Raw genomic sequence first — 26,754 nt, 5'->3', positions numbered from 1 at the left:
AACTCACGGATAGTGCCGTACACACTTCTTTGAGCCACTTATTTAATTGACTGACCCTAGAGAAACGTTCATCTCCAAATCGTAGAAATGGGACAGGTCCACTAATAAAAACCTCAGCATCCAAACATTGCACTTTTGTTAGGAGATAAATGAAATCTCGCTTCTGTACCTCTGAATGCTGCTTGAGAACATCCAGGGCACCTGTGTGTATAATGGCATATTTCACAGTTGGGTGTTGATTAGTGATCTCCAGGATTTTTTAGAGATATCAGACACCATGTCATTGGTAAGACACAGTACTTTGGTGTTCCTCTCACATGCAAAATCGTTTCACATCCTTGACAGCTCCATCACCAACTATTAATCTTTGGGGTGCCATGTTTTTCTTGTATGACTTAGTTTCATACCTTTCAGGGGTGGTGGGGAATGAGCATTCTTGGCCAGAGTCTTGTAAAAGTGGCGCAAATCTATTTGTAAGTCTGACATCACTGTTTTGCATTGACTCGCGTCCTTTCTTCTTGCCCTTTGCTGTAACGACCGTCCACGGCCGCTCACTCGCCGTTGAAGCAGCCCGCAACGCAGGCTAGCCGGATTCCTCGGTAATCTGCTGGTGTTTTGTCGTCCCTTTTAGATGTTGTCCCATATCTTTGGACTTTGCTCCCAGTAAATTCCAGGGAAAACTGCTGGATGGTCCATTACTGTTTCCACAGTCCACATCAGTCCTCTTTGTTGAGATAAGAGGCTGTCTGTTAGCACACTTCTGCTCACCATTTTGAGACATCGGTAGAGTAGTTTCATTCCCCGACTGTGCATTTACATCCACATACACTTCAAGACGGTGGATTTTCGATTCCAGGATTGTCATCCTCTGCAGCAGTCCGTGATAGTCCTCAGTGGAAAAGATCGCTGGTCTTGTTGCTATTAGCAGGCTTGTGCTAATTAGCAGGCCACGCTCACGTAATGGTGAGAGGGTATCAGAACATATTGGAATATAGTAACAACTGACTGTATCAACACACACACAAAAGAAAATAATAAATAAAATAAAATAAAAAAGTACAGTCCCACAGGTTTAATAACATCCAGGAGTCGGTGCAAAAACAAGCTCATCCGCAAGAAAAAATGTAAACAGAAGCGAAGCAAGCATAGCAGACAAAAAGCGTCTGCACTGTACGAGAGCGAGAGAAGAAGTAGTATGCTTTGGGGGGGGGGGTAGAAGATGGTGACTTCCCCGTTGAGTGGTAATTTGTGTTGTGCTCGTTTTTATTGTTTTTTGTGCTTATATCGCGTGAGTTAACAATACTAAACGGAATTAAAAATTTGAGTTACTGTTACAGCACAGTGGAGTCGCTAAAACTTGTAGCATGTATGTATGTGCAATAAGCATGTTCACGCATGTGCTGGCATATGCATGGTTGTGTCCACAGCTTGTGAGCAAAGGGACCCCCACAGTGGGAGGCGTTTCTGCTGACAGAAACATATTCCAGGTAATGGAACCACTCTGTCGTCCCACAGCAGAGCACTGAAGCAGAACTGAGCTCTGTCTCCCACTATACGCTCCACTGAGCCTCCAGATGACAAAACGCTTCACAGAATGAGCAAAATCAAACAAAATAAAGTTTAAAAACGGTGGGTGAAAAAGATTAGCGCTGAAAGAATTGCTTATTGCTGTGTAGGTCGAAATACTTAAATAAAACCAACTGTTTGTAAATACCCCAGGCCATTCAGGATTCATATGATAAGTAATGGCATAGAAGTAGAAAACATCCTGTGCATTTAGAAACATTTGTGCTCAAGTATAGGAATTAATGTTCTGCTGGAGTCACATACTAAAGAGGCATACACAAGGAGGTTTGGCCACAAGAAAACTTGTTCCCCAATAGAAAACATTGCCTTGCATAATAACATAACATAATTATCCATCACTGATTTAACAGAAATAACATGACATAAAAGCTTTCCAAAGGCTGTGCAACTTGGCCAAACCTGGCTGGAGTGGACCATCGCGGAAAAAGGACAGCTGTTGACTCACGCCCAAACATTGAGCGATTGAGCCCTGCACACACCGACACTTTCTAATGGAAAACTGTGACCCTGTATCGGGTTTTGAGGGTCCACATGTACAGTGTATTGTACTCGATCACTATTATTGAACCAAAAAAAAACATGGCACTATTGCCAAGGAAGCAGTGGGTTGCCACAAAGAGAGGAAGTCAGGGAGAATAAAGGAGAAAGTATGGATATTTTGAGAGGCTGCCTCCCTCATTTACTTACTGTGCCCAGCGCGCTTTGTACATCGCTTGCATGCATTTTGGCGATAGAGACTGGACGCTTCACTATTTCATCCATAGATACATATGAAATTATAAAAATAGTTAAGTACGTTGTAAAACCTGCGGATTACGTTTGCCACGTTGTAACGGCGAGCAACGGCAATTGAATATCTGAATCGTTGCAAAACAGGTGGCTGACCATCGGCCACTCATGAAAATTAGTTGCCGAACCCCGCGTTTGGCCGCGTCGCTTAGTGTGTAGTGGGTTTAAAACTGCTGCTGATTGCACCTTGTAGACAGACATGGTGGCCTCCATATGTCATAAACTCCCAGGAGACAACTGTTATCGAGCAGATGAATATGTGTATACAATATATTTGCAATTTGCAATTAGGGGTTGACCTGAGAAGTAGTTTGAGTACAGTGATTGAAAAAAGAAGAAGAAGAAGAAAAAAAAAAGCTGTTCTGCAACTATTGAAAGATTATTACTCCTTTCAGAATAGGCACCAAATAAATAAATATGAGGAAAGCTGAAAAGTAAATATGTTCACTTTACAGTAAATATTTGTTTTATTTTTATGTATTTATTTAACCTTTATCCATACATCCATTTTTCGTACCACTGATCCTCACTAGGGTCGCTGGCGTGCTGGAGCCTATCGCAGCTATCTTCGGGCGAGGGGCGGAGTACAGCCTGAACTGGTCGCCAGCCAATCGCAGGGCACACATAAACAAACAACTATTCGCACTCACATTCACACCTACAGGCAATTTAGTCTTCAATCAACTTAGCACGCATGATTTTGGGATGTGGGAGGAAACCGAAGTACCCGGAGAAAACCCAGGCAGGCACGGAGAGAAGATGCAAACTCCACACAGGTAGGCCGGGATTTGAACCAACTGTGCGGCAGATAGACTGCTAACCAGTCGGACCCCGTGCCGCCTCCTTGGCAAGTCATGACTCTTAACGCGATAACCAATTGAGCAAACTTTTTTTTCATGTTTTCATCCTTCTTAACATGATTTTAGGAGATTAAGTTGGATGCCCTTGCTGACACAACCCAGCTATTGTTTATTCACTTGGGTTTGGCAGAGGCTGGGTATTGGGGCACTGGCCAGGAATCGACCTGCATAAAATGCAGCAGCATGTACCACTATAAGGGTTGGGCATCATTTTAATTTTAGCGAGTCACTGATGGTGCAGTGGTACACTCACCTGACTTTGGAGCGGGCAGAGTGTGTTCAGTTCCCACTCAGTGACAGTGTGAATGTGAGTGCGAATGGTTGTCCGTGTCTATATGTGCCAGTTCAGGGTGTAGTCCACCTTTCGCCCGAAGTCAGCTGGGATAGGCTCCGGCGCCCCGCGACCCCAACCAGGATAAGCGGTGTTGAGAATGGAATTTGAGCAATTCCGGTCCCGATTCCGGTTCTCCATTTCGAGTCCGGTTCCAAACGATTCTCGATTTCGATTCTTTTCGGTGGCTGGGTCAAAAAAGGTTTGCATGGTTTCAATAAAGGGTGTCTAAATTATCCATTTTATTAGCAGCCTGCTGCATAAACTAAAATGAGCATTTGACTCGGCGTCCTTTATAACCAGTATCAATGTCAAACCTATGAACTAAAAGGCAATGTGTGTGGAAGTAAACCATCCATCCATCCATCCATTTTCTTTACCGCTTATCCTCACTCGGCCAATTGACTTAAAACTCATTAATTATTGTTTCAGCTAAATGTTAGATACAGCATTGTTAAAATTGTTATTTGTGACTTTTATATCACTTCAAATTATTTATATGTGCAAGTTTTCACTTGACTTCCTGTTTTAACCATGTAGCCTTTTATTTTGAAGGATACGCACCAGAACTTGGCATTTTGGCATGAAAAGTAACTTCACATGACACCGGTGTATTTTGAAAACGAAAGTAATGGAACCAAACGCTACAAAACGTTAATTCTTTTACCTACCCACCGATGAGACACAAGGTTAGTGTTTGTTCACAGTATGTGAGACGTTTTAGTGAATGTTGTCCCAATTCATTGTGATGTAAAGTTTCTAGTTTGACCTTTGGTGAAGTTTTAGTTCAATGTTAAGCTTGTAATGTGAATGTTTCTACTTGCTTTCCAGTATGGTAAAGTAATTAATATTAATTTTTTGTGTCTCTCATCAGCTCTTACGTTGGTTTGAAGACTAAACGCTAAAAAACATCAGTGCAACCCAGCGTTTAACTTGTTAGCTGCATCAATGTTGGCATAGACGTATTTGATTGTTTCACTCACCCAATTGACTGAAGTTCCGCGGACTGTAGGCTGAGGCTCGGAGCGGGAGGGAACGCGTCAGAGTTCTACACATCGTGAAAGGCTCCTTTGCACAATGTAATCTTAATCCAAGTGTTGCACTGAGGTGACTGATCATTTATTTTAACATAGTTAACACTTTTGTTCACCGCCGCCGTTGGGCACAAGCACGGCTTTGTGCGTCGGTTTTTGCCGCTTCTTCTTTGGGGCCAGCGGACTAGGCATCGAAACTGGGAACCACATTTTTTTAATTTGAACGAACCGGAATGTTAGTCCCGGTTCCAATCGGTTCTCGATTCCCAACCCTAACCACTATATTAGTAATCATAGCGTGATCAGTAAATCCTAATATTATTCACTGATCTTAACTTCATGCGCATGCTGTATACATATATTTATTCTTGAACAGACCAACGAACCCCCTAAAACAGCGGATAACTCTACTACGTTACAAGACCGGCAGCCAACGAAGCGTATGGCTGATCTCCATTTACTTTGCATCTCTGAGCAAGTCTAACAGTTTGCTCCGACAGTCATACATACCAGTAATCGTACACGTCTCTCTCTCTTTACAGGCCATTGCGTGAATTGATTACTCAGTAACGGCGATGGTTGTGATGAATCATGTCCATACATGCATATATACATGCAGTAACAGTTACTGAATGCATATGGACATCATTCATCACAGTCCACGTTCTTTTACATCCCGAACATTTGCTATTAAAGTGATGATACATGATGATACAGTATATGCAGCCACAGATTTCTATCCTTTTCATATTACCCTCATTAGACCTCTAAATGGGTAATTGCTAGAAAGTTATGGTTTGCATAGTACTAGGTCGGTACAAATGTCTTTATAATCCCATTTGAGGTCTGTGGATTACCCCCTCAATTAGATTCTCTTCAAATGTTAGTCCCAAAGTTTGAACATTTTACAATGCGAGTACTGTAAGAGTGTTCATTTCTCTGACCTTGTAGAAGTGGCAGGCCTTTCTCGAAAGTTGTCCTGTATGCCACCTGGTATCGTTTGACCTGGAAACCGGGCACACAGCCCTCACGGTGTCCTTCCTGTCGGCCAACCACAAAAGTCTGCAAAACAAAAGTATGGAGAAGTGACATCGGAAAAAAATCATTTCATACTTGAAACGACCAAATAGCAAAAGTTTCCAGTGAGCACAGTTATAGTGAGGAGCACACCCTCTCAGTCTCAGGGGAATTACTGTCAGAGGTTCTGTTTATGCTAATAAGATGGGTCTCACTGTGTACTTTTGTAAGTGGATTGGAGGGATGTCAGTGCACTCTCCTGAGGGTTGTCTCACTGTCGGCAGCACTTCCTGCTGCTGCAGCAAGAGAAGCTTCGCAGTATCTTAAGCTTTATGAAAGACAGCTTGAGATATCTGAATTAATTATGTGGGGCCTCTGATAAGAGCATCCCACATAGTGAGCAACATTCGTTATTAGAGGATGCGGGTCAAGAGATGAATAGCCACAAGCTATTTTTATATTGACAACAGGCTACCTTTTGGTGTCTATGTGCAATTTAAATAACATCTTTGGTGGGTACTTTCAAATGGAGCCAAATTAGGCAGCCATGCTGCAGATAAGTTCTGAACTCGTGAATGATTAATATATAATAACCTTAATAGAAAGAAGAATAGATGTCATAGCGTTTCCCATTTACATTTGAAACTTTGTAACGGTACCTACCAAAATTCTGTAACTGATCTGCATTTGACCACTTTTTACCATCCTTCAATTAGCTAAGGCAAGACGAGAGCTGCAGTGAAACAACAGGAATGGAATGGAGTGTGAAAAAGCCATAACATGCCTATTTGTATTTTATTTTTGTAACAAACAGTCACATGCCAAGCAGAAAGAACACAACATTCTGGCTGTCCTCTACTGTCCTTTGTTTAATATGCTGTGATATTGTTTTCTGAATTACAGTGTATGATGGCACATTATTCATGTTTTTGATCCAGCTATAGCCATACCATCTACAAACCCCTTAACGGGAAAAGAAGCCAGGTAATGGTTTACTGTACTAAATTGTGAACTGTAACTTCTTCTTGAAATGTATCTCAAGACATCCAAATGCAATACTGGCTGCCATTCAGTTATCTTTCAAAGTACCAATTTCATCAACACATCGCCAACGTTGACCAACAGAAATTCACAACAAAGCACTGACCTTAGTTGATAAGAGTTTTGAGCAGCATCTTTTACACAGAGACCCCACAATATAGAAGAGAGTTGTCAATAAGCAGGCAGCATTAGTATTTTGCACAGACGCCAGCCAAGGCAGGATATTGCCATCGCTGTGGAGGCTTTTACAAAGCAGCTTCCCAAAAATCAGACAATTAGATGCAGGATTATGTTAGCTTTTTTTGTGTGAAAATACTCTTCGGACAAAGGTATTGCGTCGAACAGCAGGGCGAGATAAGCAGGTGTAAGATGATGAAAGATGAGAGAAACATACGTATTAAATGTAAATCAATCTTAAATATATCAAATCTATTTGAAATTCACATAACGTAAATGTAAAATGAATTCAAGTGAATTCAATTGATTCATTCGACCCCATATTCGATCAAAGAAATGTAGTCAGATGCCCATACAATAGTACATACTTTTTAATATCTATAGATTTTTTTTGAGATAACATACTGAGAACACATTCAGGGAATTTAGCTGAGGTGGCATATTGCCAACATTCACCCTGTTCTCGGCTTGACAGACGCATAATGCATCATGCAAGTTAGAATAATTCCGCATGGGCTGTCTGTAAGTGCATCTATGGGATGAACAAGCGCTTGCAGATGTTCAGCAATGGAGGTCATTACATGTTACATCCCATCAATGTAATCGCCGCACCCAGGCAACCTGGTGATTTTCTTCAGGTGTCAAAGTTGTTATTTATTTTGGTGACAAGGCTTTCTAAGCACCCTGAATAAGATACTTGTCAAAAGTGATACACGTCACGGCAAACGGGCATTTTAAACATGCGTAAAGAGATGTTATTATATGTTCACATGCATGTTTCCCTGCAAATCACTACACACGGCATTGGCAAACAGCATGAACAAACCCGTCATTTATATGGGAAATGTAATCTAGACTCATTTACTCACAGCGAGGGAGCCAAAGAATATTAATGCCTCTGTTTTTAGCAAAACCAAACAAAACAAAAAAAGTCACATACTGGACATTATTTCTCCCTCAGGAAGCCATTTTTAGAAGGTATTAAAACGGGAAGGTTGTGCAAAACAAATATGGCAGAATCGACTATACATATACATACACACACACATATGTATGTGTGTGTGTATGTATATATATGTATATATGTATATATATATATATATATATATATATATATATATATATATATATATATATATATATATATACCACAAGAATGAAGTTAAGTTGTAATTTTATGAAAAATTTTCATCATGACATTAAGTCATACTTTTACATAAAAGTCTTACTTTCATAAAATTACAACAATAAGCATTGGGATGCAGACTGTCACAATGCATTTCCTAAACAAATGCAGTTGAATGAACTGTGCAAACATTTGAGGGCATTCCTGAGAAACAACTATACACACTCAAATCACCTGTTTTGTTGGGTTTGTTCAATTATCATCAAGAAGTGTTTTTAACAAATATTTAATGACATTCCCTGCTTAATATGTCACAGATGTGTAGTGAAAGATAGCTTAGACTGTTGAGTTCAGGTTTTTTGGTGAATTGTGACATTTACTGTTTCATTTCTGATATTAGTCTGGTAACTCTACAGTAGCCAATCTGTACTTTCTTTTTCGTGTTCTGCAGAAATTCGTTATTGAGTAACAGTGACGATTCTACAGAATGCAATGAAACATGTAAAAGCTACATTTAGGAGTTTAAATTCTTAGCAGACTCAAGAGGATGGAGTAATTAAAATAAGTCAATTAAGAGGTTGCTAGAGGCTAAGGTTATAATTGTTTTCTTGCCCATTGAGAATTCCAAGTACATACAATGTAAGATGCTTGGTGTTCTCCGAGGGTTTCAATGAAAAGTGCTCTGTACTTTGGTCTGATCGGGAGGAAAACACAAGCACACAAAAATAATTATCATGTAATTAGATGGCGACAATTAAACCTAGTTAAGTAAATATACAAGCATTTAGCAGCATGTGATGAACAAATTGTTATGAAACCCTGTGGCGCAAACTGCAAACAAACCAGTAATCACTTGGATGAAAAAGTGTGAACGTAGTCTAGTAAAAAAATAATAATAATAATTGCCCTGTACTTCTATACACATCATTGTTAATATCATTGAAAAATAAAAAGAACAAAATTTCCCTCTACATTGCATTCATTTAAGTAAACACAGTGCATTTCCATTACATGCTCTATTTTTCAGTTAAGTTCCAAGTTAAAATTGACATTTTAAACTCATTTCTTCAAACAAATTCCAAGAGCCCTTAAGAGAAAGTGACCAGGCCAGTCCAGTACTGATGGAGGAGAAATAAATATTACTACGTATTGACAATTATGCAGCTTTTTTGGTTTATGTTAGGCCTCTTTATGGTAAGTAGTAGCTCGTTGCTGTCAAACGTTGATCACATTCAATTGTTTAAGATCGATTTAGCGCGTTAATAATTCACTTATGTGGCCTGCGACTGACTGGCGACCAGTTCAGGGTGTAGGCCGCCTTTCGCCCGAAGACAGCTGGGATAGGCTCCAGCGCCCCGCGACCCTGACCAGGATAAGCAGTGTTGAAAATGGATGAATGGGTAATTAACTCATACTGGATGTATGTCCGTGTTAGCTGTGATGATGTGTCAATAAAGTTTATTCAAACCAAGTGCAGCACACGAAAACTATAAAAAGGAATGCATTAAATATATAACTGCATATTGAGTGAACATTATGCAATATTAAACACACAAGAGTTCCTTGAAGTGTTTCTTTATGAATATTGCGAAGGATAAGCTGACAGTGAACCACACAGAGAACCAGATGACTCACATGCAGCAAATTATGCTGCACCACATTAGCTGGGGTGAGGGGGTGCCTTGCTCAAGGGCACCTCAATAGCAGTCAGGAAGCAGACTAGCATCTGTCCGAAAGCTAGTTGCCATTTTTACATTTGTCTGCCGTGGGAAACGTGAACGGGGACCTCCAGTTCCAAAGCCCAAGTCCTTATCGATGAAGTACTGCTGCCCCTATCATGACAAATTGTCATAATTGCTTTATCGTGATATTTTTGATATCATTGGCAATACGCAATGAAAAATGACACCATCTTTATTTGTATTGCCACATTCATTTTGGTTATGCGTCACTGTAATCAACCATTAGATACTGAATGCCTTGAATGCAGAACAAAATAATTTTCCAAATGCAGTGTCTTCTCCTGCATATTATCCTGCGTCTCAATCAAGTCTGTAATCATTTGAAAATGACTAAGAAGACCTTACAGTAATGCTGTCCACAGCACCTGTGTATCTTTATTGAGTTGTATTCCCTATGTGCGTCTCTCTTCAAGCATGCAGGCAATGTTTGCCAGCAGCCCAGCAAGGCAAGATGCCAACAATCTGGCATTTTATCCAGCTACCGCGTCTTGTTCTCTATGCAACAACTCCTCAATCTCACTTCACCTCTGACCCATCGACTTAAATGTCAGTGCACATGCTTAAGCATAGGCGTGCAAAGAAGCATGTCAAGATGCAGAGGAATAGAGAAAATTGATCAGGCTGCGCCTCTGACACAGGCGGCTGGCCGGTCAGCCAGGCGTGGAGCGCCTAAGTCAGGAAAACATGCGGTACCTGGCATGGGCTACCGAACCTTGACCGCACCTGCTGGGCCTGTAAAACAATGCTGGGGTGGTAAATACACAACCGCACCATTGAAGGGGAAACGCAAAGTGAGGGGGCTAAAAAAGAAGTAACAGTGCTGCTAATGGATGGTAGCGGTAAGGCCTCTTTATACTCCCGCGGCCGACAACAGCCGCATTTGCATCACGTGACTGACGCCATTTGTTCTAGCAGACACTGTTCCACGGTCGCCATTGTTGTTGCTTTGTTCCTTGAAAGTGAAACGGCTACCGGAAATGGCCCAAAAATGTAAAGGAAACTCCACCCTGTGGTGTCCTAGCCAATACCAGCCGTAGCGACACCCCCGACTTAGAAGAGAACTGCAGTGCATTTTCAAAACTGCGCGTGGGTTGCGCTGGAGTATAATGGCAAACTACGTGCGGGATAGCCACAGTGACCGCCCTCCCTGCACTTGAGTCCTCCACGTTTTTGTCTTGCCTTCAAAAATCCTAACCGTGACACACGCATTAGCATGATGGCATCATCATTGGAAATAAGCACCAATCCTTTGGGTGTGTGGTGAAGTTTGTTCAACATCTGTGTGCATCTTTAAACAGTAACATTAGTGTCACTGAAAACAACACTGAGAACCAAGCAGGCCGGTCCACCAATAATTGAATGAATGAATGAACATGTTTATTGGTCACTCCACAAGTTAATAACATGGGGTGAAAGCTTCAACTTTTGAATACCCCCCTTATTCACAGTTCACATTTTCATTTGGCAGATGCTTTTTATTATTTACACATCAAAACTATATTATACAAAGTGTAAATCATCATGAGTAAACAGCTAATACAGCATTAAAGAGACATTCTCTGAAAAAAATCAATTGCAATGTTTGGGATCTGGTTTAATTCACTTGCAACTATACCATAAGAACAAAAAATGCAGTTGTGTCAGTGTTTGTCCATTTATCAAGAACATTTGTTTGATAATGGATGGACCTTGCTTTGTTCATTAGGGCAGCGTCCTGTCGGAACATCGAAGGGCCTTTGCCAAACTGATCCGACGAATAGGAAATCATTGTGCCAAAATTTCTTGATGAATAATTCATACTCAAGGGTAAGTGAGACACTTGATAGATCACTAATTAAACAAGTGTGTATGGATACTTTTGTCTCAATGACACATGATTATAAGTCAATTCAAAGTCTTTCATCTATGTCTTTATGAATCTTGATGCACAGTCATGTTGAAACAGGAAGGGGCCATCTCCAAACTGTTCCCACAAAGTTGGAAATGCCCAAAATATTAGGACTAAACCCCAGTGAAAGGAACTCTCAATGCTTCAGCAGACCCAGAGATTTTGGAGAGTCAAACACTTTGGGGATGTCCATAAAGACATGGATCAGAGAATTTGATATGGATGAACTTGACTGGCCTGCACAGAGTCCTGTCCTCAACCCGAGAACACCTTTGGGTTGGTTTCAAGTGGACAGTGAGCCAGGCCTTCTCATTCAGCATCAGTGTGTGACCTCACAAATACGCTCCTGGAAGAATGGGCAAAAATTCCCATAAACTCACTCCAAAACCTTGTTCAAAGCCTTCCCACAAGAGTAGAAACCAATACAGCTGCAAAGGGTAGACCAATATCATCATAATAAGATATCACTTAAAATCATATATGAATCAAGGCAGGTGAGCAAATACTTTGGACAATATAGTCTGTGCCAAAAGATTCAAACCTAGAGCCTTCTTGTAATCAGGGGCGGAGCCAGGGAGTGGCCACGGCTAACCTAGACTGAAACCCGGCCACCCGCTGGCCAGCCCCATTGAGTGTGTTGCTATAGCCCATTTTCTTGTCCAGAATTGTGTTTCTTTGAGGGGCGGAACATTTGTAAATAGCTGCAAGACACCCAGGAAGCATTTCACCTGCACACACTGTTAGGAAGTCCACATTGTTTAGGTATTGTAGTCATTAACATTGTTTCCTGTCCGAGTATGGAAACCTGGCACTTGAACGGGATGTGTAAAGACTAGGGTTGGGCATGAATTGGAGCGACATTGACTAAAATGAACATTTGACTCGGGGTCCTTTATAACCAGAATCAATATCAAACCTATGAAATAAAAGGCAATGTGTGTGAAACTAACCCACAATATAATATATTCTTATATTCCAAGTGTTGCACTGAGCCGACTGCTCATTAATTTTAACAAAGTTAAGACACATTTTTGTTCGCCGCCACTGTTGGGCACAAGCACATCATGGTGTGTGCTCTTCTTCGTTGTTTTTTGCCGCTTCTTCTTGGGTTTTCGACACTTTTTCTTCGGGGTTGGCGGACTAGGCGTCGAAACTGGGAACCAAAATGTTTTAATTTGAACGATTTTGGGAGAACCGGAACGTTAGTCCCGGTTCCAATCAGTTCTCGATTCTCGATGCCCAACCCTAGTAAATACTTTATATCCAGTAGATATAGATATATATTGTCGTGGAAGATGATCTGGATCTGGATTATCTGTCAGTCAAGACGAGCGAAGTCTATGGATTCAGTTTGTGAACCTCTTTTCTATCAACCACCATAACTGCAGAACAGATGTTGTAATATAATGTGATAGGTAAGGTTGCAGGGGTACAATGTACTGTATTATATTATCAAGATGTGTAATTTCTTTATGAACCAATAACAATTATAAGGCTGTTTTGCAGTATGTCTGTGTCCCTGATATTTCTTTGGAAAATAAACCTATTGTGTTGCTAAACTAAATACCGTATGTATGTAGAAATATGTACTGTCAGCATTGTTGGGAAAGTTCATTTTCTACACAACTACATCAAAGTTCAGTTCAATAATGAACTAGTTCATAGTTGTTGTAATTTTGTTTTTTGTTTTTTTTTTGTTTAGTTTTGTTTTGTTTTGTTGCTGCAAGCTATTAGACTGGTATTTCCTTATTTTTGCCACCCTTTCCATTAAAACGAGTAACTTTCATCCTACAGCCTCAAAAACATGAGGAAAAAACTTGTTGCCTGAGCGGTCTTTGTTAATCAGGAATTATACAAAAACAGGACTGTAGTCCTTGATGTGGAAACACAAACACAAACACAATCTGAGGTATGTACCAGGCTGAGGCAGGAAACTAGGGTGTGTTCCGAAATGCACTCGAAGAGCATTCTGGTGCACTCTGGACCGTTCAGCAACTCAGAGCATTGTTGGAATATGCCGTTCGGTTAGTCATAGCGCCACACTGATAATACCGGCGTCTCTCTCACCACTCTGGCCGGAGAGACAGACTGTCGGAGTGTAAGGCGAGCTGTTCAAGCCGTCGTTCAAGTCGTCGTTCAAGTCGTTCAGGCGAGGCGGTAGTTCGTAAATTCAAAGAAAAAGAACACGCTGTGCCGTTCGGGACACTCGCACCCGAGAGTAAAGGGAGGGCATCAGATTACATTTCCAAATGTGTATGTACCTAAAAGTGTAATATTCAACGTGCAATTTTTGAAAATGATAAAAGGAGGATATTGTATCATTTGTGGAGGCAGAGGAGTGGTGCTACTCATACTGTGTGAGTGTGGCCGAATTCAAGTCGCATGTGTGAGTGTGGCCGAATTCACCCGCACATGGTACGACAGGAATAATGGTGAAAGTCGAATTCAGTCTCGGTCATTGATCATCATTAATAACATATTTGATCTATTCTTATGTTAGAAGACAAAAAAAAAGCGTGATCGTGTCAAAAGCAATCTAACACAAATAACAGTTTTTCTAGTCATCCATGTTTTTACATTTATGTTTTACAAAAGACCCCAAAAAAACACATTCACTCCCATTTACAGACTGTCCTTGAATGCACCCCATGCCGGATGTGGCTGCCTAATGTAAACATGAATGGCGGCCGCACTGAATCTGTTGCCAAATAAAAAACAACATAAGCTAACGCTAACCTTAACCCTTTTATTTATTGATATTGTTGTCTTGTTCGGCTGTTAGGTCAAGCAGAATGGAAAATCTGTATCCCTTTCATGCCGGAACAGTTTTACACTGGAGTATTTAAGCTTCCGCTGTGGTATTATAATTGAGGTTTGTTGGCCCAGGGGTCCACCCGAGAGCAGCCCAGCGGACGGGACCCGTCCCACACCGAGGGACCCAGGGCGGTCCGCCGGCCCCACCGAGGCGCCCCGACAACTGGCCACCCGGTGGGGGCCGCAGGGCCCGAAATGCCCCCCGCCCAACCCACCGCCCCACACGCGGCACCTCCCCCCCTCCGCCCCCAGGAGATCAAGACGCCCCCCCAACCGGCAGGGCCCGCAATGCAGCCAGTCCCTGCCCTACTGTCTGAATTTTAATCAAAGTAGCATTACAGTGTATAGCTGCCTTAATTATTTCCTTATTTCATACTTGTCTATTTTATACACGGTAAGCGTCGTGCCACCCCAAAATTACCCCTGGTCTCACCCACCCCCTCTAAGGATTATCTGGCTTCGCCCCTCCTTGCTATGAAAAAAAGAATTCACCGGTATCTGAAATAACACTCTCAATTCAATCCACGATAACAGTACTGATATAAAGTGAAATCTTTTCATGTTGTATTCGAGAAAAATCGGATGCGTAAAATGTTCCAGTCAATTTGTATTAAAAGATCTGAGACTCTCGGCTGGGTTACCAGCCAGAACTCTTTCTGAACACATAAAAAATGATTCCTCTCACAGAGCAGGGGCTCACAGGTAATTGGCCTACTGATTAATTCAAAGCACCTGAAAAGCTTCCTGGCCAAGACGGGCCCATAATGTAGACTCATCTCACACCGCTGCAGAAACGGATTTTACTTGGAAACTTTTACTGTTTCCAGGCTACTCGGGCAGACGGCGTCCATTGGCATGCAAATTCATCACCCCTGAGGGGGTTGTAAAGTTGTGTGCTAAGTGAGCCGGTATAACCCTGACAATATCATCTCCTCAGCGTCAGTCTGCTCAATTCCCTCTTCTAGTTGACAAGCTTGTCAATATTTCTACCTCACGCGCACACATCTTTTCACTGCGCACGAGCGGGCAGAGGAGTGTGAAGTGAAGGCTCGAAAAACAACAAGCGCGTCAGCTGCAGACACCAGCTGCTATCCAGCAGAATTCATTTGAATGCGCTTTGCTTCCTCCCTGTTGCGCTTTGCCATGTCAGTCTAAACACTTTCAGCTTTATCAAGATGACATGTTCACTCACCTTGAAAGGCCTATTTGTCTCCCAGCTTTGCAAACGTGATGAAAAATGTTTCCTATATACTTTTTTCAGATCCACTCACGTTCCTCTTTGTTTGGGTGTGTTGTGTCTAAACAAAAGGCACCTCAAAGTTTTGCATCGGAAGCATTTGACCATGACAGATAGAAACCTGATGCTTGGAGCGCAGTCCTGAAATCTCAACAGAGGCACACTGACAAGAAGTGTGATCATTCCCAACTGTTGTGAATGCGAGCCAGTTGTTGAAATTGGATGCTATCAGCTTTTCCATGAAAGACTGCAAATTGTGATACAATTCAAGTTGAATTGAATTTCATTAGAAAACTCAACATAAACAATCTTATCAGAGCACAGAGCCAGTCAATGATCCAGTGAGATGAAGATAGAGAACAATCCAAATCCACATACTTCAACTTAATTAATCCCGCATGTCACACATGTCTACAACTATTGTACATTACTATTGTAGTGGAATCCTGCAAGCAGATTTACCATAGCAGTGATTTCGACAAACTTGGCTAACAATGACAGATACGTTCTCCTAGAAAATTGACCACCATTCTTTATCAGTACCCAAATTAACGGTGATACTCTTGTGATGCTGGCCCACTTGATTTGGCACCTTGTTTTTTTTTTAATTCTGAAATAAAACATATGGGTGAAAGCGATGTGTCAGCCATATTTGCAACTCTGTTTTCCATCTCAAATTATTGTTCAATATCAAGTCTTCAGAATGATGATTTTGAGGTTTTTATCATAATGACATTATCTCCGTTCCCTTGCATGTATTGTTAAAAAGTGAAAATATTATTTTACAAACATCTTCTTCATGCACAGTCCTACAATACACATACAGTAGAACCGTTTAAGATTGACTTTGTCTTGGAGACCACAAAATGATCACTGTTACTTGTTAATAATTAATGCAATGTTTTGAGCAGATGACTGACAGTCAAAGGTACAGAAGCATACAGTTTTTCTGGAAATTAGGCAAAACAGTGGCAAGATGTCATGTTAGAATTAAGAGACTTGCAAAAGATGGTTCAATAACATCGGAGATATTATGTTGCTTATATATATATGGCGGCACGGTGAGCGACTGGTTTGCACATCCGCCTCACAATTCTGAGGACCTGGGTTCAAATCCGGCCTCACCTGTGTGGAGTTTGCATGTTCTCCCCGTAACTGCGTGGGTTTTCTCCGGGTACTCCGGTTTCCTCCCACATCCCAAAAACATACATGGTAGGTTAACTGGAGACTGCAAATTGCCCATAGGTGTGACTGTGAGTGAGAATGGTTGTTTGTTTATTTGTGTCCTGTGATTGGCTGGCGACTAGTTGAGGGTGTACACGCCCGAAGATAAATGGGACAGGCTCCAGCACGCCCGTGACCCTAGCGATGATAAGCGGTATGGAAAATAGATGGATGGATGTTTGTATGTATGCAAAAATGGTATTTTCACTTTAGGAGGTGGCAGTTGTAATAGTTGTAGCTTCTATTTGTTTATGAGAAGAGGAGTTTCTGGTGTGTTTTGATGAAATGACAATGATAATTAATGAGGCAAGAAACAATTTTAATGCGGAATACATTTGAGCCATTAAGCGAAATCCCACATGGACGTTTTGGACCTAATGCAAATGAGCGCGCCTCATTACATCCCTTTATGTATTGCTTTGGTGTGACTTGTCTTGATCTTTTTTCTGCATAGGTTTGTGTTCTTCTGTCTGTTATCAAGAACAATCACTCAAAATATTAAGTACACACGAGGCTACAACAACAACCTAAAAAATGACAACTGACTGAAAATGTACATTGGAGTGACCACTGCAATTTCACAAAGTCAATTTAACACACGTCTCTGACACATTGCAGGAATTATATTCTTTTGATGGATTGTCAGAATATCTGCTCCTAACCTGATATAAGAAAGAATTGGGAACACCATTTTCTAATTTAGCTGTACATCCAATCCCATTTTATCCTGACAAAAGTGCACTATAAATTGGGAATCGCATTCCTGGCCGCTTTCCATCTGGGGGATCAAATTCAGCAGTGACACAGAATTGGACAGATTATTCTGAAGCGCGCATTGCTGTCTTGCTCCATTGCCCTTGAAAGACATAAAACAATATGAGTAAATACGTTATGCAGGGTCTCATATTGGTTTGTTTGCTTGCTTCTACTGGTGAGTAATTTAAGCATCTCTCCAGTGAGAAAATACAAATATGCAATTCATCTCCAAAGGAATGGTCTCAGCTTTTGTGGAAGCAGTAAACCCATACACCTCTGTGAGTCAATAATACCATAAACCATCTTGAGTAAGATAACAAATTCGTGAGCCATGATACCACCAGCTAATGTAAGGTTCATGCCGCAGCTGCTCTAAAGGAACAATGTTGGTAATTAGAATGTTACAGTATTTTTTTTTAGCATTATTGACAATGCTACAGCTGGGAAAATAAGAATTTGATCCCCTACCAACCAGCAAATAAATCTGGTGATCCCTGAGGCACACAGATTATTAGTTCTATGACTTTAGGAAAGTACCACTAATCTCATCTCATCTAAAATATATACATATATATATATATATATATTTGTATAGAGAGAGAGAGAGAGAGAGAAAGAGACTGTATGTGTGTTTGTGTGTGTGTCCACAGTCTGCATTGGCAACACAAAAACACTGCCAAAACACATCTACGATGATTGTAGCCCATTACAAGGCTGTTACAAGGCTACAAACATCAGTAAAAGGCTTGTTGGTGCATTGTTTTTGTGTGTTGTAAATGGAAGAATACAAATTCAATAAAGGAGGAGCTTACTAATGGTCTCAAGGCAGTCGGGATCACATTCACAAAGAAAAGCGCGAGTAGAATTGCAGCATAATCCTGTATTTTGAAAGTATGCATGTGTGCAGGCCCATCTAAATTTTGCACATGAACACCTGCATCGTTTAGAGAAGGTCTCAGAGACGTTGTCGTGATGATCAGGTCAAACAAAATTAAGCTCTCGTCTTGATGTGTTTGGAGGAAAATGCTTACTTTGACCCATGGGAACATTCTTCCTCACCTGCATGAAGGTGGGAATTGTTGTTGCTGTTTCTCTGTTAAGGAAAAAATCATGTAAATCCCAATGAAGATGGGTTGTCAATGAATCTTTCATCATGGCTCCCACCCAAAACATGCAGGTCAGGATGAAGCACATGAAATTCATGGCGTGACCACGTCAGTCTCCAGACATGAATCCGTGTAGAAAATATCGTATAAGGGGAAGGTTTGTGTTGCCAGCTTTAAAGCATGAACAGTTTGGAGAGGATCTGTCAAGAAGCATGGTCCAACACCCCTTTTTTGTGCACAAACGTTTTTGACCTGACCTCCGCATGCCAACATGTTTTTTTAAAGACCTTTTGAGATATTGTTGAGAGTCAGAAGAGATACAGCAGGCTGTAAACATTTGGTACGTTTCCCAATGGACCAATATATTACGTAATTGAAAAGAAAAACTTATTCGCTGTTTAAATACAGTTCGCATACTTTTCTCTGCATTATTGATGAGAAAGGTGAACAGTGGATCATGTGCTAATTCAATTAATAATGGTAATAACTGAATTGATTGCTGTTTGAATCATTGCTGTTTCTCTGTAAAATATTACCCAGTATTGATAATAATAATAATAAGCTGCCTGCATGCACCTCGCTCAAATTCACCAAAATCACATTACCTTGCGCCAAAAGTTAGACGTGGTCCAAGCAGGCATAAGTTCAGACCAACTTTCAAATAGTCACACCATGCGCCGGGTGGATGTCAAAGGACACACGCCCTTGACGTCGGTACGGCCATCTGGGCGCAGACTCGTCTGGCAAATTGGCGAACACACCAGCGATCCTTGCGCTTGCACGGAAATCAAGATATGCCACCATTTGGGCTCCGGCCCATGTTTCGCAGTCTACGAAAATAGATCCCCTGAATGTTATCGATTTGAAGTTTTGCTTTTGCGAGGCCGTGAGGTGTGCCTGTGATGAGTGTGCGACAAATGATGGACACTTCAAAAGTCACGCTTTCTGTTCCTGATTGGTTGTTTTCTCATGGGCATGGTTTTTTTCTTCCATATCAAATTAGAGGCACCAGATGGGGCCAGAGACGAAACATTTTTCCACTGATCCTATTTAACGTACAACTGTCGAGTCATTGTATTAAGAAAATACAACAAAAAGTTTTTTTAAATTGTAAAAATGTCCTTTAATTCATATGCTTGATGTAATGATAATTCATGACATTTACAGCTAAATATATATCATCTATAAAATATTGCATTCTGTTGATGCCATATGCAGGGGTTTCTATAGCGGCTACTATTGGTATTAGGTTATAGGTTCAAGGAGTATAATGAAACAATATTGTTTTTAAGTAAGTTCATTTGTTGAGGATGTGTGTCCAGCAACAGTTAATGTATATTAAAACAAAAACACAAAATGCGGAAAGAAGGAAGATTGAGAAAGCAAACAAATGAGGATGAGGGAATGGAATGACATTCCCTCATTCTCACAATTTCATTTCAAGTCCCATCAATGCAATGGATGGAGGGCAATTGAGGGTATACTTTTTACTGTGTTACTTCAGTGCAATGTACTGTATAGTCCTGATTTCAATGACCCATACAGTAGTGTTATTTTTTCCACACATACCGGAGTATTCAAAAAGCAGTGGTGCAAAAACACTGTATTCTTCCACTGCGATATTAAAGTGCAACCGATGCGAATGCTCTGCCCTCCCCCCCTTGCATAGCAATGCATATTGCTGCATGTTACTGTATTTGCTGTATATAATTATAAGAGTAATAAATGTTTTGGGAAGTACTGTGGAAAAAGGTTAGCAAGTCAGGCTCACAGTTCCAATATTCAGACTTGAAATCACGGCCTTCCTTTGTGGAGTTTGCATATTCTCCTTGCGTGTGTGAATGGAAATGGGAATGGTTGTTTGTCTATTTGTGCCCTGCGATTGACTGAGCTGTAACGAGTCCGGGGTATAACCAGACCCTTGCGCAAAGTCTGCTAGAGAAAGCTGTAACCTAATAAAGGGCGAAACAGTATGGATGGATGATAAATGTTTCTCCAATTCCCCTTAACCGAACTGACCTTTGCAATGTCTCTGGCCATGAGACAGGATGCTAATGCGTACATCTGGGTGTCTGTCACGCTGGAGCATGTTTGCGAATGGACTGATATTTTTTATTTATTTATTATTTTTTAAAACTATCATCACAGAATGAATCCAGATATTAGCCTGGTGAAAAACCTGCTTGTTACACTCTACAGAAAGTTCCACTTTGTTAAGGACCCTCATCTTCATCCATCTGCAGAAGACCAAATTAGCGCACTCCTGTTTTCATGTTGTTCATTAGGACGCCGCAACCTTGGGTAATGGATGTGAGGAAAGTGGATTATTACTATTGGTTATTCTCAACCACCACAAACATGGTTTTCTTGCCTCTATTTATTAGCTACACAGTAGTGATGTAGGTGGGCGACAGGTAGGACATGAATAATATGTAAATCAAAATGCAATATATCCATGCCCATTGTGAATACGCACATGGGCACGAATTGTCATGAACAATTTAGCAGCTTTATTTTCTGCAAAGTAAAGAATGAAGCTAGAATGGACCCAATCATTAGTTTTAACAAAGGGAGGTGACATTTTAGGCTGTCCAAGGATGCTTAAGGTATGTTCATGTTCTTTTAATACGATACGGCTCGCAAGCAGACAGCAAAATGGAATGTAGCCTGGAAAGCTAGTGCTAGCACTAACGTTTGTACGTAACCATGCCAGCGTTCTATCAAATCTTCAGTAGACATTGGTTTGTGCGCGTGAATAAATGTTGACAAAGGCAAGCACAGCCGGCGATGCGCCGATCACAATATGCAATCCAATAGGTCGACGTCAGGGTGTGCTGTCAGAGAGTTGTCATTGATACTTTATGTCACACAACACGGAAGTATATATATATATATATATATATATATATATACATATATATATATATATATATATATACATATATATATATATATATATATATATATATATATATATATATATATATATATAAACATGCTCGACTTTTCATTTTAGTGCCGTAGGGCTTTCGTAGGGCCAAATCGTTGGTTGTGGATGATGTCACACTACAAGATGTTTTGTCGTTCCCAAGAAAATATAACGGGCCTGATCTGGGAAATCGCCGGCCATTGCTAATCGGCCCAATATCGGGGCTAAAATCCAGTAGTCTGATCTGGGTATTATGAGTAGATTTCTCTACAAAGTCTGATGGATGCAATTGAGAACATTTGCTAATTCTTTTGGAAATTATGAATTATACTGACTTCAATGTCAACCACTATACAAAGGCACTGCTTTGTTAACATCATGTCTGTGCAAACAACATCATTGACTTTGCTCTTAGGCCCTTCCTCTTTCTATGCAGTCGACTTAAATAGACATAAACAGCACACAGTGATGACTATGAAAATACATATTTACATATTTGGTACAAAATATATCTAATAACTGTTGTTTCTGATTAATTTTCAAAATATTACTGACACACCCAAAGACAAGTGTGTTTCATCAGACTTATTAGGGACTATGGGTTGCACGACTTCAGATGTGTTTACTGTAAATCGATACTAATGTCATGAAAGTCGCAGAGCCGTCACTCGTCCCTGGTGACATCATTGATATTTTTTTCAGTGCAGTACTACGAGGTTTGGCAGAAAAGGTCCAGAACTGGTGTTAATTTTTTTTTAAATAAATAAAATAGAAGAAGCTTCAAATCCAGACTAAACTACAAGTTTTCTCCTTTGAAGTAATCCCTCTGGAGGCACATTCCCAGTCTTCTCTGCCACATCTTCATGCACTCCTTGAGGTTTTCTTTCGTGATCCTCCCCGGCATTGTCCGCTGCAATGACCAACTTGATGTCATCAAAACAGGTCCCCTAGTTGACCCCCTTTGATGTTGGCAAAGAAGACATTCGGGTGAGTATGGCGGGTGCTTCAGTACAGCAATGTTCTTCTCAGCCAGGAACTGTCAGATGCTCAGGACATTGTGAACAGGTACAATGTCATCGTGAAGCAGCCACAAAATTTCCTTCCACAGTTCTCGCCTCTTCTTGCGCACTGAGTGAAGCGAACTCCGCAAGATCTCTTTGTAAACGTGATGGTTGATCGTGTGGCATTCATTTACATTTAGGAGAAAGCACGTCGTTTGTAGTTTGGGTCGGAAATATACTATGTTTTTATTGACATAGGTCCTGAACCTTTTCTGACACACCTCGTATAATTAAAAACAAATAATAATCATCTCTAGTCACCGGTAATGGTCTTGGCAAATAAAGATGATTCTGATTCTGATTCTGAACATACACATTACAACACAAAAGCATCGACAGTGAAGGCTCGTTTACTGTCGCGTGATGATATTTCCATCCAGAGAAAAAGAAATCCTCTCGCCTCGTGTGCTTCCCGCTGGAATAGCCATGTACCATTTGCACAACTCGGGCAACCGGGTAAACCTGTCCTCGTTCCGGGCCCGCCACAATGGGTGCTGCAAGTTGGTAATTCGCGGTACTTCTCCAGCCTACCCACGACTATAAATGAGGAGAAGCAGTGTAGAAATTTGATGGATGGAATAGTTCCCCACTCTCCTTCCACTATTTATAGCGCTGGCTGGAAGGTTTTTCAAAATCCCTCTCCCTCACTTACCAAAGCTACACAATCAGAATAAGAATGATCCCATAATTGCAGTGTAATCAATATTATTGGTGGCAAAATATAACAATAAAACCCATTTGTGGATTGAACTGTATGCGTGCCTATCCAGGTCTTTCTTAGGGATTGAAATCTCAATGATACCGTTATATTCTGGGGGTTCAATAAACCTAAATTTTCTGGTTCTTTCTTCTTTCTGACCTTGACATCCTCCAGGTAGGCCAACTGCCATGACTAGCATACATGGTAAACAGTTTTATGTCAAAGTCGATGATGCCTTCAGAGCTGAAACGGCAGTCTTTCTCGACTCTAAATAGATGAAGGTTTCTTCAGCATGGCAAGGTACAGCTGACAGCTACCCAAGGTTGTCTCCTCATCATTTCCAATTACTGTAAAGACAGCCCAGAGCTCAGGGCTCCACTATAAACTGATATCGGTGTGTGTTTTGAGTCAAGATTTGCCATTCAGTCATTTCTATCAAAGCGGTCTACCAGTCTAATTTTACATTGCATTAATATCACAAGGATTAATCTGTGCCAGTAGCTACACATTTCTTTTCCACTCACAGACCACAAATTCCCTTTACAAATTCACACTGCATTGTCAGGGTGAACAGGAGAATAGTCAAATAATGTGCCTTTGCACCCTGTCCTTTCAAAAGAAACTAAACAACACACACGCACACAAACTAACATGTATTACAATTCAATTTTGAAAATGCAATGTAACCAATCCCAGGGAACAAATTGAGGGGATATCACTTGCAGGCGGCCTATTGTCCCTGTGGCCATGTTGGAGATGGAGTGAGGACTAGTGTCTGAAATAGGGAGGGGCGGTGTTATGGTTCGAGAAGGTTAGTTTGGCAACACATTTGCGCGTCAGATAGAATTTTATGGCTAGACAATAAATTTGACTGAATATATGTCGTGCAGCAGATCAGGGAGCAAATAGAATTGTCAATTGAAAAGGATGTCTATGTTCAAATACAGGAAAACCACCTAATAGAGATATTGGGGGCCGAAGGGTCACAATTCCTACCAAATACTGAAATGTCTCAAAATGATGGCCTTTTATACACTATAATGTTTTATATTGTGTAATAATTGATTATTGTCATGCTGCTTGTTTTTTGTTTGTCTACGGCAGATGCAAATTAGCTTTTAGCTAACTCTAGTCCAATTTTCTTAACTTTGTTTCTTAATTTAAATGTTCAATTGTATCGGGCGGCACGATGACCGACTGGTTAGAGCATCTGCCTCACAGTTCTGAGGTCCGGGGTTCAATCCCCGGCCTGGCCTCTGTGGAGTTTGCATGTTCTCCTCGTGTCTGCGTGGCTTTTCTCCGGGTACTCCGGTTTCCTCCCACATCCCAAAGACATGTGTGGTAGGTTAATTGACGACTCTAAATTGCCTGTAGGTATGAATGTGAGTGCGAATGGTTGTTTGTTTAAATGTGCCCTGCGATTGGCTGGCAACCAGTTCAGGGTGTACCCCGCCTCCTGCCCGTTGATAGCTGGGATAGGCTCCGGCACTCCCGCGACCCTTGTGAGGATGAGCGGCTCAGAAAATGGATGGATGGATGTATAGAACAGCATTGGTGTCCACAACCACCAACTCTGCGATTACATCAGCCTTCATCACTCACATTCTAAAATAATTTCATGACTGATAAAAGAGCGGCGGCACGGTGGGCGAAAAAAGATGCACTTCCCTCAGAAGGCTGTGTGAGTGAGGTTATTGATGCAGAGATTGGGTATGTTGGACTATCAGGACACAAGTCCTTGAACATATTTTTAAAGACTGCTTTCTTAGAATTGGTAGTGGCTCAGACAACGGTTATTCAGAGGGGTCTAGGCATGGGATTATTATTGTATATTTACATCTTGGCAGTGCATGGTGGGACTCAGTGTTACATGTGCACAGCGTATACTCAAGGGCTATTAGTCATGAAAAAAAAGAATAAATAAAACTGCATTTCATATCTTACATGATAGTCAAAAGAGGTTAGAATATACGTAGCAATTCAATGCAATGTAATTTTTACTCTGAGTGCAGATGACGGAATTACAAGTGTGAATACAACTAAAGAGGTGACGTTGGTCAGCTTGCAAGAAGACTCAAGTCTCGTGCATTTCTTTTCATTCATCTTAAGTGTAAAAAGAGCACAGAGAACTGTTAAAAAGAAGCCTAAAGCAAAAGGAAATGAGGAATAATTAAAGGTAAAAAGTCTGAGCCCTCCCTAGCGCATTTTAAAATACATTTTACAAACGTAAACATTTAGTGAAATTAGCACTATATGAGACTTAAACTCAACAGAAAACAAAATTGTTTTGAAAGTTGGAGCTTCATTGCACCTCACAAACACTGATGGCACTTTGAGCGCTGAGTAAACAGGAGCAAATGTGTGACCTAGTGCGCCAAGTGCTTTGGCCCAGACGAGATGACCCAACTATAATCGTGAACAGGACCCTTGCTTTAAGTGCTGCTGTGAAATTACAAGGAACATCTAACCTGTTGTAATTGTGTCAAGTGTCCTACGGAATGTCAGAGAGAGGTTAACACCTTGGATGCTATTAATTATTCTCAATTAATAGATTTGGGACTTTTAATTTTTCACCTTCAGCTATCCTGAACTCCATCTCATTTTGTATTCTTAAATTATCGAGTGATTAGTCAGTTTTCTAAAAAGGAGAGGCACATCAATTTATTTGACATTAAGCACATCGTCACAGTATCACTCAAGTCCAGATGCACAAAATCAAGCTATCTGCCAAAAGATAGCTACATTTATATTACAATGTCTTATCCAGAAGCCTGCCGCCAACCTCCCCTTGATGCATTACGTGTTGCCACATTCATTATGACTGATGGACTATTGACAAGTTTCTGTCCAAGCAATTTGTAACAGAAAAAAAGAAATTATAGGTGTTTTGGGTTATTTTGTCATTTGTATGTATTGCATAAATATAAACAGAGTGGCAGTTTTTCATGCCATTAGTTACTTTTGGTAGGTCTCCAAATGGGCTCAAACTACAGATTTCTTGCTCAGGGCAAGATTCCAGGGCAACAGAATAAAAATCCTATTTAAAACATCAGGTGCAATCATTTGAGAATAATCTGTTGAGAAGGGGAATTGCGTAAGACAGTTAGCAACAAGATTTTGGGATATACCAAAATAGCACAATTGAAGAACAAAAAACATCAAGCATCAACAAGTCACGAACCAGTGAGGGGTAAACCACTCTCAAAATAAAAAAACAATTCCAGGAAGCTGCATCAGCTCTCTAAACATATACACATACTAAGTTCTGCTTTGGGACTACATACACTATCTCTAATGGCTTATTTCAAGCGGTATTGTTTGGTTCAGTTATCCAT

At 40.8% G+C, this 26,754-nt stretch overlaps 1 protein-coding gene across 1 annotated transcript in view; it reads right to left on the bottom strand.

Annotated features, from left to right (window-relative positions):
- cdh13 (cadherin 13, H-cadherin (heart)) overlaps positions 1–26,754 on the bottom strand; it is a 279,998-nt gene that overhangs the window by 193,123 nt on the left and 60,121 nt on the right. Inside the window, exon 2 of the mRNA XM_061677140.1 lies at positions 5,546–5,663. Within this exon, the coding sequence (XP_061533124.1) occupies positions 5,546–5,663 (118 nt within the window). The remainder of the gene's footprint in view (positions 1–5,545; positions 5,664–26,754) is intronic.

The sequence above is a fragment of the Phycodurus eques genome, chromosome 5, assembly GCF_024500275.1.
Source record: "Phycodurus eques isolate BA_2022a chromosome 5, UOR_Pequ_1.1, whole genome shotgun sequence".
NCBI lineage: Eukaryota > Metazoa > Chordata > Actinopteri > Syngnathiformes > Syngnathidae > Phycodurus > Phycodurus eques.
This window is presented reverse-complemented; position numbering and strand designations above follow the sequence as displayed.